The sequence below is a fragment of the Hyperolius riggenbachi genome, chromosome 6 (genome assembly GCF_040937935.1).
Source record: "Hyperolius riggenbachi isolate aHypRig1 chromosome 6, aHypRig1.pri, whole genome shotgun sequence".
Classification (NCBI taxonomy): domain Eukaryota; kingdom Metazoa; phylum Chordata; class Amphibia; order Anura; family Hyperoliidae; genus Hyperolius; species Hyperolius riggenbachi.
The window spans coordinates 94,391,546-94,404,496 of record NC_090651.1 but is presented as its reverse complement, the minus strand read 5'-3'; the positions used below and the strand labels follow the sequence as shown (position 1 = coordinate 94,404,496).

The window sequence follows — 12,951 nt, the reverse complement described above, 5'->3', positions numbered from 1 at the left end:
CAGGCTGTCCCCAAAAGGTTAAAGCAGTGTGCTCCCTCTTTTAAAACCCTCTGAACCACTTACGCCAAAAATCTGCTAGTAAATAGTAATCTGGTATAGCTCTGTTTGCGAGGTACAGCAACCAGAAATTTTAAACCTGGATTTGAGGACCTATGAGCCACAAAAAAACAGACAAAAACAAAACAGGCAATCCTTTATAAGACGTTTTGAAATCTGTACACCCATTTACCTTATTAAGCAAATTTTTATGCAGGTTTGCTTTAAAATTAAAGCTTTTATTTTTCCTTTTTCTAGGAGGAACACAGACATTCCAGACAGGTATTAAACCTTAAAGCCAAACTTAAGGAAATATATATTTATAGATTAATTAAGTTCAGTAACACGCTCAGTGAACAATAAACTCAAGGAAATATTTAAGAAGCCAGTTTATTTCAGTAGCATGTTCAATAAATAATTAAATGCAGTCATCCTGTAATTCCCTTTATAGCGTAAATAAGGATGGGGACCTGCTGTGTGAGTTAGTCAAGCTTCACTGCATGGACTTAAAGAGATCCAGAGACAAAAGCACCCTCATGTATTTTACTGTAAATATCAATGGGAACATGACAGTAAACACCTACCCTGCTCTTTGTTTCATTCTTCTTTGCTAAATCTGCCTGTTATCAGCCCTGATAAGAATCCCCAACTGAGCATTCAGTCTGGCTTTACCCGGAATGATTATAGCGTAGTCAGTATTCTGTGATGTCTTTCAAGCCCAAGCCTGCCCCCTTGTGGCTCTGATTAGCTGCTATTTATCCTCGAAGCAGCAAAGCAGAGCCACAATGGGACAGGCTTGGGCTTGAAAATACATCACAGAAGACTGACTTAGCTATAATCACTCCGGGGCAAAGCTAGACTGAATGCTCAGTCGGGGATTCTTATGAGGGCTGATAACAGGCAGATTTAGCAGAGAAGAATGAAACAAAGAGCAGGGTAGGTGTTTACTGTCATGTTCCCATTTATATATATGCTATACGATAAAATACATGAGGGTGCTACGTCTCTGGTTCACTGTAAAGTGAATCTGAAGTGAAATCTGAAAGAAAAGCCAGATACTCACCTAAGGAGAGGGAAGGCTCTGGGTCCAGTAGAGCCTCAGCCTTCCCGTTCACCTGGTGGTCTCCTTGCTCCCCCGCAGTCTTCACCTTTTACATCTCCCACCATGGGAGACTTCAGCAGTCTTCGAAGCGCTCATGCTTCTAAAGACCAAATTGGTTGTGCACTGCTAATGGAGATCCTGCGGGGGAAAGCGGACACCAGTAGGAGGAATGGGAAGACTCTATAGGACCCAGAGCCTTCCCTCTCCTTAGGTGAGTATCTGTTTTTTTCTTTAGACTCAGGGAACCTGAGGTGAGAGGGATATGGGGGCTGACATGTTTATTTCTTTTTAAATAAAGCACATTGTCTGGCTGTCCTGCTGATCCTCTTCCTCTAATACTTTAAGCCGTAGACCCTGAACAAGTATGCAGATCTGATGTCTATGACAAATCTGACAAGATTAGCTGCATGCTTGTTTCAGGTGTGTGATTAGATCCTTCTGACCAGAAAAATTCAGCAGGTAACTGGTTTTGTTTAAATGGAAATAAATATGGCAGCTTCCATCGGTGTCACACCTTGGGATCCTTTTTAGCTATCCTGTGTGGGCTTTATTATCCAGCAGAATGATAAGCACATCAGCGAGCGTCTGTCCTGTATTGCCTGAGTGCCCAGGTCACAAATATTTTGACAGCTAACAAATATCACATACACTGCATTTCGCCTATGTATTTAGCTATGTGCCTTGAATCCACCTTTATTTAATTACATTGAAGCTATCACATTTTACTATTTGATTTTTTTTTATTAATAGGAGGAATCCAATCGGATGTTTCATCCCAATCAGGTGACGTCTTATAGCTTAAATAATTATGTAAATTTGGAGACCAATTTTGCCGTGCATTATTGAGACTAACCCAATAGTAAAACAATACAATCCTCAATAAAATACAAACTGGCAATTGTTTACTGCTTACTAACTTAGGGTTGGTTCAGACAGACTTCAGAACCAGCAGCCCGCGGCAGCCCGGGGTCTCGTTTCTAACGCTTCCTGCAAGCATGCAGAAATTTTTTTGCCGTGCTTCCCGGCGTGCAATGCTATTTTATCTTCTGTACTGGAAGCGCTGGGCAGACAAAGCTGAAAATCAGGATGAAAATGTGGGGTTTGCACAAACACCATTTAATGTCAGTTAGCAATCCCACTGACAGCTGTTCATTCATCTGAATGTACAGCATTTAAAGAGGAACTCCAGTGAAAATAATGTAGTAAAAAAAGTGCTTCATTTTTTACCATAATTATGTATAAATGATTTAGTCAGTGTTTGCCCATTGTAAAATCTTTCCTCTCTCCGATTTACATTCTGGCATTTATTACATGGTGAGATTTTTACTGTGGGCAGGTTATGTAGCTGCTCCTAGCTGTTTTGGCTGTTATAGACAGCTGTAAACAGCCATTTCCTGTCTGTGAACATTGTTACATTGTGGCAGTTTGCCCAGAGTACCGCGGTACTCAGAGCTTCTTGTGGGAAGGGTTTTAACACAAAATCAGTCATACAGCGCCCCCTGATGGTCTGTTTGTGAAAATCATTATATTTCTCATGTAAAAGGGGGTATCAGCTACTGATTGGGATAAAGTTCAATTCTAGGTTGGAGTTTCTCTTTAAATGACGAGCACTGGGGCCATCGTTTACCATCGCAGAACAGTCCGTATGAACCAGCCCTAACAAATCGAAAAGCTTTCATGTATATTTTATTTCTAGAAGAAGTACAATTAGATGTTTCATTCCAGAAAAGAAATAAACAGTCGGATATACAAAGGAGCACTTGCAATCTATAACGTAAGCATAGGCAGCACGTTATACTAAAATAAGCACTAGAGTTCTAATTATTACTACACAAACAATTAATTGTATCATAATATAATCATTTTTTTTGGGGGGGGGGGTCATATTTGCTTTAAATAATACTTTATTGAAAGAGTGCAGCTTTTAAATTTGACTTCTTTTTAATTGTATGTTCTTATTTTTAAGAGGTATACACTCAGGTACTTTATCTCACCAATATAATGTGTACACCATGGCAGAACTACGTATATTTTACAGTAAACAAATGAGAATACAAATATTACAACTATCCATAAACTAAGAATACACTTTACAATTATATAAGCAGAAACGTGATGATTATAAGTATAGCTTTTACATTTCTTCTTGTCTAATTTTAGGTGGAGCCCAATCAGGATTTTCCTTCCAGTCAGGTAATAAATAATTCAAAAGCAAAACCAATGTATCCACCCATAACATACAGATATACAAGACAAAGCATATAATCATTTATTGCAAGAGTGCGATTTTTACATTCAAAAGCATTTTTTCCCCTTATTTCTAGGAGGAATACCATCAGGTTTTCCATTTCAGCAAGGTAATATTTAGCATCCCAAGGAAATATTTATACTTTACGGACAACTATAATCATAGGCTAGTTTCACACTGGGGCATTGTGTACCTTGTAAGAACAGGTTTGCAACACAATGGAGGGGAAAAGCCATTTGCAATTCACTTTCTCTCCTGAATTTTCACCTAGGTGATATTTTCACACCTTGTCATAAAATGCATTTTAAGCCACCAGCAAGCAAGACAATACTTAAAATACATTTTGTTAGTAGTTTCTCACCAATTTTTGGGTACTTTTTCAATTGTAGGAGTTAATTTGAAGATAAAATAAAAATTATCTCCTAGGAGATAACTCAGGTGAAAAGTTAATTGCATATGGGCCATTATGCATTATGCATGCGGTGCGAGGCATCCAGTGAAGCATACAGCACTTAAAAAGTATGCTTCATTGCACTGTAAATGCACTAATTGTCCTGTACAGCACAGCATGCCTTTTAGTTTTCCTTTTTTTAGGAGGAACACAGACGTTCCAGACAGGTATTAAACCTTAAAGCTGAACTTATATATATATATATCTATAAAATATATATTTTAAGATTAATTAAGTTCAGTAACACGCTCAGTAAACAATAAACTCAAGGAAATATTTAAGACATTTATTTCAGTAGCATGTTCAATAAACAATTAAATGCAGTCATCCTGTAATTCCCTTTTTCGGGTAAATAAGGATGGGTGAGGGAGGCCTTGCCTGGCTGTCCTGCTGATCCTCTTACTCTAATACTCCAAGCCATAGATCCTGAACAAGCATGCGTATCTGATGTCTATGACAAATCTGACAAGATTAGCTGCATGCTTGTTTCAGGTTTGTGATTTAGATCCTTTTGACCAGAATAATTCAGCAGAACAGCCAGGTAACTGTTTTTGTTTAAATGGAAATAAATACGTCAGCGTTCATTGGTGTCACACCTTAGGTTCCTTATTAGCTAACCTGTGTGGGCTTGATTACTCAGCAGAATGATAAGCACATCAGCGAGCGTCTGTCCTTTAGTGCCCAACAGTGGCAGCTCCAGCTTTACATTTTTTTATGGGGGGGCTGGCTGGTGGGGACCATTTGGGTGATCAAAATTGTTTGTATGGCGAGCTTTAGATGTTTTTTACCTAATGCAAGTGATAAAATTAAGGCTAACTAGTTCAGCAATGATTGTAACCAACTGTAAACATCACAAGCAGAATGTAGAGGCTTTTTGACAGAGCAGATTGTCCAAATGATGGTGCTATTATTGAAGAAAAGTTACCTACAGATACTGTATACTCGGCTAGTTTGCTGACATGCTTTAATCATTACTTGCTAGCAAACTGCTTCTGTGTGGACAGATCACAGACAAATCATTCCAGCCCCCAGCCTGTGTGTCACGAATCATGACTCCACAAGCGGGTGGGGGGGGGGGGGGTGAAGAGGCAGGAGGGAGAGAAACACTGTTTATGTAATTCCTTGTCTTAGTAGCTAAACATAGTGTAAAATACAAGCTCTAGTTTATAGGCTAAATTAAAAGAGAGAAAGTAAACTTTCAGATTGAAAGCTTATCAGCTTGACAATGTTTAAACTAATGCTGGATACACACCATGCATTTCCGCGCTCGATGCGTTCGTCGATACGCATCGATTCGATTATTTCCGACATGTCCGATTCAAGCTTCGATGGATCGTTAGGTCGATTTGCCATACTTTACATGGCAATCGACCTAAAAATCATCGAAATGCGTTCGGAAATGCTCGGAAATAATCGAATCGACGCGTATCGACGGACGCATTCGACGCGGAAACGCATGGTGTGTATCCAGCATTACAATTAAAAAGAGGTAGAGATATTTGTTTTTGTCCACCCAAACACACTAATTGCAAAGGATCTTGCAAGGCTTGTGAGGTATTTATGTCAAATAGATAAGACTCTTAACGCCTATGTAGACTCCCGCTGACATGGAGAGATTTTTGCAGACCCTATCCTGTTCACTGTATGCTGCTGGAGCCTGGAAACAGTTAACTTTATGTAACTGAGCAGGGGGGGGGCACTTAGTATGGGCACAGTGATTCCTGAACGGGGGGGGGGCAGTGCTCCAGTGTAGCGCTGCCCTTGGTGCCAAAGTGCCCAGGACTCATTGAACAGAACTACAAATATTTTGACAGCTAACAAATATCACATATACTGCATTCCACCTCTGTATTTAGCTCTGTGCCTTGAATCCACCTTTATTTAATTACATTAAACTTATCACATTACTATTTAATTTTTCTTATTAATAGGAGGAGTCCAATCAGATGTTTCATCCCAATCAGGTGATGTCTTATACCTTAAATAATTATGTACATTTGGAGACCAATGTTTCTGTGCATTATTGAGACTAACCCAATAATAAAATAATACAATCCTCAATAAAATACAAACTGGCAATTGTTTACTGTTTACTAACTTAGGGTGGTTCATACGGACTTCTGAACCGTCTTGCTTCAAACGCTTTTTGCGGCACTTCCCCGCGCGCAACGTTATTTTATCTTTTCAGGAGGACAGAGAAGCGTGGTGGTAAATGATGTTGGAAGCGCCGGGCAGACAAAGGTGAAAATCGGTATGAAAATGTGGCGTTTGCACAAATGCCGTTTAACGCTGGTTAGCAATTCCACTGATGGCTGTTCATTCATCTGAATGGACAGCAATTAAACGACGTGCACTGAGTTCGCCATTTACCATCGCAGAATCATTCGTATGAACTACCCCTAACAAATTAAAAAGCTTTCATGTACATTTTTTTAGAAGATCTTCAACCAGGTGTTTCTATCCAGACAAGTAGTAAACAGTCGGATATACAAAGAAGCACTTGCAATCTATAACATAAGCATAGGCAGCACGTTATACTAAAATAAGCATTACAGTTGTAATTATTATCTGTACTACACAAACAATTCATTATATCATAACATAATCATCATCTTTTTTTTTTTTGTTTGATTCAGTTTTACTTTAAAGAGAATCTGTATTGTTAAAATCGCTCAAAAGTAAACATACCAGTGCGTTAGGGGACATCTCCTATTACCCTCTGTCACAATTTCGCTGCTCCTCGCCGCATTAAAAGTGGTTAAAAACAGTTTTAAAAAGTTTGTTTGTAAACAAACAAAATGGCCACCAAAACAGGAAGTAGGTTGATGTACAGTATGTCCACACATAGAAAATACATCCATACACAAGCAGGCTGTATACAGCATTCCTTTTGAATCTCAAGAGATCATTTGTGTGTTTCTTTCCCCCATGCACTGAAGTTTCAGGCTGCTCTTTTCTTCCTGCAAACAGCTTTGCCCTTGTTTGTAATTTCTCAGTATGTGAAAGCCCAGCCAGCTCAGAGGACGATTTATCCAGCTTGTAAAAGATAAGAGAGAAGAGAGAAGCTGCTCTAATCCTAAATAACACACAGGCAGTGTGCAGAGAGGGGCCTGGAAGGGTGAGTTCATAGCAGAACCACAACACTGAAGAACTTGGCAGCCTTCCAGACACAGGCTGACAAGTCTGACAGGGGAAAGATACATTGATTTATTACAGAGACAGTGATAGTATAAAGTGCTGCAGTTAGCCAGAACACATTAGAATAGCTTTTGGAACTTGTAGGATGATAAAAAACAGGATGCAATTTTTGTTACGGAGTCTCTTTAAGTGGTACTTTATCGAAAGAGTGCAGCTTTTACATTTGACGGCTTTTTAATGTTATGTTCTTATTTTTAAGAGATATACAATCAGGTACTTTTTCTCACCAATATAATATGTACACCATAGCAGAACTATGTATATTTTACAGTAAACAAATAAGAATAATCCAATGGACAAATAGCACAACTATCCATAAAATAAGAATACACTTTACAATTACATAAGCAAAAAAGTGATGATTATAAGTATAGCTTTTACATTTCTTCTCATCTAATCTTAGGTGGAGCACAATCAGTATTTTCCTTCCAGTCAGGTAATAAACAGTTCAAAAGCAAAACCAATGTATCCACCCATAACATAAAGATATACAAGACAAAGCACATAATAATCATTTATTGTAAGAGTGTGATTTTTACATTTAAAATCTTTTTTTGTTCTTATTTCTAGGAGGAATACCATCAGGTTTTCCATTTCAGCAAGGTAATATTTAACATCCCAAGGAAATATTTATACTTTACGGATAAGTATGATCATAGGCTAGTTTCATACTAGGGCATTGTGTACCCTGTAAGGACAGGTTTGCAACGAAATGGAGGGAAAAATGCCACATTATGCGTTATGCATGTGATGCGAGGCATCCAGTGAGACAAACAGTACTTAAAAAGTATGCTTCATTGCACTATAAATGTGCCGCGCTGCTAATGCATATATGTGAACGTACCATTACATCATAATAGCATCATATTTGCTATGAGATTATACTGTACTGTCCAATGCAATGCAACGTAATGTTTCAATGTGAATATTGCCTAACCGATTAAAAATGGTGCATTAGATAAATAGTACAACTACCCCATGGGCAATATTTCACTTTTGAATAATTATAGAGTGACTTAAAGTCAATTGGAATCAACCCCCTCAAAAATCAGCCAGATACTTACCTAAGGAGAGGAAGGCCTTCCTGCTCCTCTCACAGTCCCTGTTCCAGCACTGGCTCCCCGATAGCAGTATTCGATCAACTTGGTCAAATACTGCTCTATCTGCCACCGAAGGAGGCTTCGGAAGTCTGTGCAGTGTGCTCTCACGTGCACTCACGCAGGAGCAGTACAGAGCCGCCTATCTTCGTGAGGACCCGGCTCCGAAATACTTCCGAAGCCTCCTCCGGCGGGGGATGCAAATGAGGAAGCTATCGCTGCATCAGGGGTAACGGGAGAGGAGTGAGAAGGCTCTATAGAACCCAGAGCCTTCCCTCTCCTTAGGTGTGTATCTGATTTTTTGGGGGGTGGGGTCGATTCCCATTGACTTTAAATTTGAATCTTTTATGTTTTCTCATTTCCAGGAGGAAAACAATCAGGTGTTTCATTTCAGACAGGTAATGATTTCTTGGTTAAGCGAAAATAAAAGCAGACCATATATTGTTTACATAAGCACCAGTTGATCATTCATTGAAAAATTGCAGCTTTTTATTAAGTTTTTACTTTCCTTTTCCTACCAGGAACACAATCGGGTGTTTCCTCTAAACTAGGTAATGTTTTACACCTTAAGAATTATTTCTATTTGGGGATGATTTTAATTTCACTGTAAATAGTTAAGAATAAATGGTCTAGTACATAATTTTACTGAATAGATACATAGACTTAGCATCAATAACACAAAATGGGTAATATTTTATTTATTTTATAATCTTTTGGATCGGCCCCACAAAAAAATAGTATTAATAGCTCTGATACTTTATTAAATCATATTAAAATGGCAGCATTTTTGCTGTCATTTTAATATGTTTGAATAAAGTATCAGAGCTATTAATACTAATTTGTGTGGTGCTGATCCTTTGTGGACTGTGCTATGGGACCCCTTGGTATGGGGGTGAAGATCTGGGCTCACGCCTTACACTGGAGCCTAGTGCGGGTGTTCCTGGAATCCTGGACTCATGTGTTTATTTTTATAATTGTTTTGTAATTATTTCTCAAATGAGTGCAGCTGTACACTCAAACAGCCTATAGAACAGGAGACATATTTAGAAGTAAGGAAATAGCAGGGGCAGACAGATAGAAAATGACTACATCTCAGGTATTGTTTAAGAAACCTCTTATGTGAAAAATCAGCATAAAAAAAATAACTCATCCTAGGTTCACAGTGGTTAGTTGCATGAAGCAGGCGTTATAATGAGTATGAGCTGCAATGGAGACTGGACATTAGTGATAAGCAGAAGTTATGCCTGTGCATAATTACGCTTCGAAATTCACAATTACGCATCGTAATCATAGTTTACATTTTCAGGGAAAATCGTAATTAATTTTGTATGTGATTGTAATATTTTGTAATTTTTTTCATGTAATTTTGTGCTAACTTTAGCGGTTTAAAAGCAAAGCCTCCATACATGCTATTGCTACCAAAATTGCTACATATGCTAAGGAACAGGTGTCGAACTCCAAGCCTGGAGGGCCAGATCCATGCCAGTGTTTAACACGGACTGAGAAAAAGACAAATGTTTTCTACCTAATGGACCACACCTTTATTATTATTATTATTATTATTATTGATTTATAAAGCACCAACATATTCCGTGGCGCTGTACAAAGTAAGAAAAAAACATGGGGTACATAATAATACAGACAATGGTGTATACCAATATACAAGATACATAATTAGTGACAAAATACAAAGAATGATACAAAATACAAATTATCGAATTGGTAATGACAGTGATAAAATTAACATGGTGAATAAAATGTATAATGGTTACCAAGACACAAAAGGGGGAGAAAGCCCTGCCCTTGCGAGCTTACAATCTAAAGGGAATGGGAGGGGGGGGGGACAGGAGGAGGGGTAGTATGCAGCAAATATATAGAGGCTTTGTGTTTTAGGATACCAAGTAGGAGTGCAATTTGGTCTTAGTACAAAGGGAAGTGGCCTAAGGTAGCGCATATACTTGTCGGAACAAGTGTGTTTTTAGAGAGCGTTTAAGGTAACAAAGGTTGGCGAGTGACGGATGTGTTGTGGGAGGGCATTCCAGAGGAGGGGTGAAGCGCAGGCGAAGTCTTGTAAACGTGAATGTGAGGAGTTGATTCTAGAGGAGGACAACAGAAGATCATGTGCCGATCTGAGATTGAGATTGGGTTTGTATCTGGAGATTAGAGAGGATATGTACCGGGGAGAGAGATTGTGGAGAGCTTTGTAGGTTAGGGTTAGGAGTTTGAACTGAATCCTCTGGTTAATTTGCAGCCAATGAAGAGCTTGACAAAGAGGGTCGGCAGAGGAAGATCGACTGGAGCGGGGCCAGTTTGTTAGACGGTAGTCCACAAAGTAGTATGTTGCAGTAGTCCAGACGAGAAATTATGAGAGCATGTATTAACATTTTAGTTGTGTCTTGAGTGAGAAAGGGACGGATGCGAGATATGTTTTTGAGTTGGAGATGGCAGGAGCTGGTTATGGAGTGAACATGTGGAATAAAAGAGAGAGATGAGTCGAATATCACTCCCAAGCACCGAGCTTTGGGAACTGGAGTTATGGGAGTGTTATTAACATTTATTGTAACTTCAGGCAGGGCGGTGGACAGAGACGGTGGAAAAATTATTAGTTCTGTTTTACTCATATTAAGTTTTAGGAAGCGAGAGGACATGAAGGAGGATATAGCAGACAAGCAGTCAGGAACACGTTTAAGGAGGGAGTTAAGGTCTGGGGCAGAGAGGTACAGTTGTGTATCGTCTGCATAGAGGTGGTATTGAAACCCGAATGAGTTGATTAAATCACCAAGACCATGCATGTAGATGGAAAAGAGGAGGGGACCAAGGACAGAGCCTTGGGGAACCCCGACAGACAAAGCATGAGGAGAAGAGATCTGATCTGAGTAGGAGACTGTGAAGGACCTTCCAGAGAGGTAGGAAGATAACCATGTGAGAGCAAGGCCCTTTATTCCGACATTTGAAAGTATTTGTAGGAGTAAGGTGTGGTTGACAGTATCAAATGCTGATGACAGGTCAAGAAGGATGAGTATGGAAAATTGACCTTTGGATTTGGCTGTAAGAAGGTCATTGGCCACTTTGGTAAGGGCTGTTTCCGTGGAGTGGTTAGAGCGAAAGCCAGACTGAAACTGATCAAGTAGGGAGTTAGCAGATAAATAATGGCTTAATTCTGCATGTATATGGCGTTCAAGTAGTTTGGGTGCAAATGGGAGAAGTGATACTGGGCGGTAGTTGGCAAGTGTGGTAGGATCTATAGAAGGTTTTTTTAAGTAGTGGTGCCACAACAGCTTTTTTGAGTGGGGACGAAAAGATGCCAGTAGAGAGGGACAGGTTAAATAGAGTTGTTAGTGCAGGCAAGAGAGATGAGAATAGCTGCGGAATGAAATGGGAGGGAATAGGATCCAAAGAACAGGTGGTTAGATTAGCTTTGGCAATTATAGAGGAAAGAGAGTGTTCAGAGAGTGGAGAGAAGGCAGTTAGAGAACAGTCAATGAGAGGTGTGGAGGTGGGATTTGAGGGCTGCATGGAGAATTCACTTCTGATTTTGTCAATTTTATCAGTGAAGTGTGTTGCAAATTCTTCAGCTGATAAGCAAGATGAAGGAGGAGGAGGAGGGGGATGGAGAACGGAGTTGAAGGTGCTGAACAAGCGTTTTGGATTGTGTAAATGGGTGGATATTAGGGAAGAAAAATAGGACTTTTTTGCCACAGAGAGTGCGTTTCTGAAGTTGTTCAAGGCAATTTTATATAAGATGAAGTCCTCACTTGTGTTACTTTTCCTCCAGCGCCGTTCAGCTGCTCTAGAGCATCTTTTTAACTGTTTAGTGGTTTTGGTCATCCAGGGTTGGCGACAGACACGGTGAGGGCGGGCATTGACGAGGGGGGTGAAGTCATCCATGACTTTTGTAATGGAGCTGTTGTAGTGTATAGCAGCCGAGTCTGGGTCAGTGAAGGATTGTGTGAGGAGAGGTGCCAGGGCATCAGAGACAGTTTGAATGTCTAGATTGCGATAGTTTCTTCGTGCTTGTGCCAGGGTGGAGCGTGCTTGTGCCAGGGTGGTAGGAAAAGAGGAGGAGAGAGAGAAGCTAAGTAGGTGATGGTCAGAGTGTGGTAGTGGATCATTAGTAAAGTCAGTGACAGAGCAGAGACGAGTGAATAGAAGGTCAAGCGTATGGCCATCAGTGTGGGTTGAGGTAGAGGACCACTGAGACAAGCCATAGGAGGAAGTGAGTAATAGAAGTTTTTTGGAGACAGTGTTATTGGTGTCCATAGGAATGTTAATATCACCCATGATGATGGTAGGGATGTCAGAGGATAGGAACTGGAGAAGCCAGGCAGAGAAATTATCCAAGAAAACAGAAGCAGGGCCTGGAGGGCGGTAAATAACTGCAATTTGGAGGTTCAAGGGAGAGTATAGTCGGACTGCATGGACTTCAAAGGATGGCAGTGAGAGAGAGGGAATAGGAGTGAGAGGCTTGAAGGAGCATTTATCTGAGAGGAGAATGCCCACACCACCACCATGCTTATTCCCACCTCTAGGAGTGTGGCTAAAGCGGAAACCTCCATAGGAGAGGGCGGCAGGTGAGACTGTGTCAGAAGGGGTCAGCCAGGTTTCAGTGATCCCAAAGAATGTGAAAGCATTGAAAATGAAAAGATCATGGATAAAGGGCAGTTTGTTGCAGACTGAGCGGGCATTCCAGAGGGCAGCCGAGATTGGAGGGGGTGTAGGGGGAAGGAGTGAAATATTAATAAGGTTACACCTTATCACCTTTACTGATTCAATTAATTTGAGCCATGTCAAAAATGTGTGAAGACCTCTGCCCTCGAAG

At 40.1% G+C, this 12,951-nt stretch overlaps 1 protein-coding gene across 3 annotated transcripts in view; it reads left to right on the top strand.

Moving 5' to 3' along the window:
• Positions 1-12,951, top strand: part of LOC137522492 (protein rtoA-like) — a 63,123-nt gene that overhangs the window by 19,841 nt on the left and 30,331 nt on the right. For all 3 annotated transcript variants that reach the window (XM_068242561.1, XM_068242562.1, XM_068242560.1), the window contains exons 5-13: positions 295-318; positions 1,889-1,921; positions 3,299-3,331; positions 3,463-3,495; positions 5,769-5,801; positions 7,439-7,471; positions 7,606-7,638; positions 8,498-8,530; positions 8,654-8,683. In XM_068242561.1, coding sequence (XP_068098662.1) covers positions 295-318; positions 1,889-1,921; positions 3,299-3,331; positions 3,463-3,495; positions 5,769-5,801; positions 7,439-7,471; positions 7,606-7,638; positions 8,498-8,530; positions 8,654-8,683 — 285 coding nt within the window. The remainder of the gene's footprint in view (positions 1-294; positions 319-1,888; positions 1,922-3,298; positions 3,332-3,462; positions 3,496-5,768; positions 5,802-7,438; positions 7,472-7,605; positions 7,639-8,497; positions 8,531-8,653; positions 8,684-12,951) is intronic.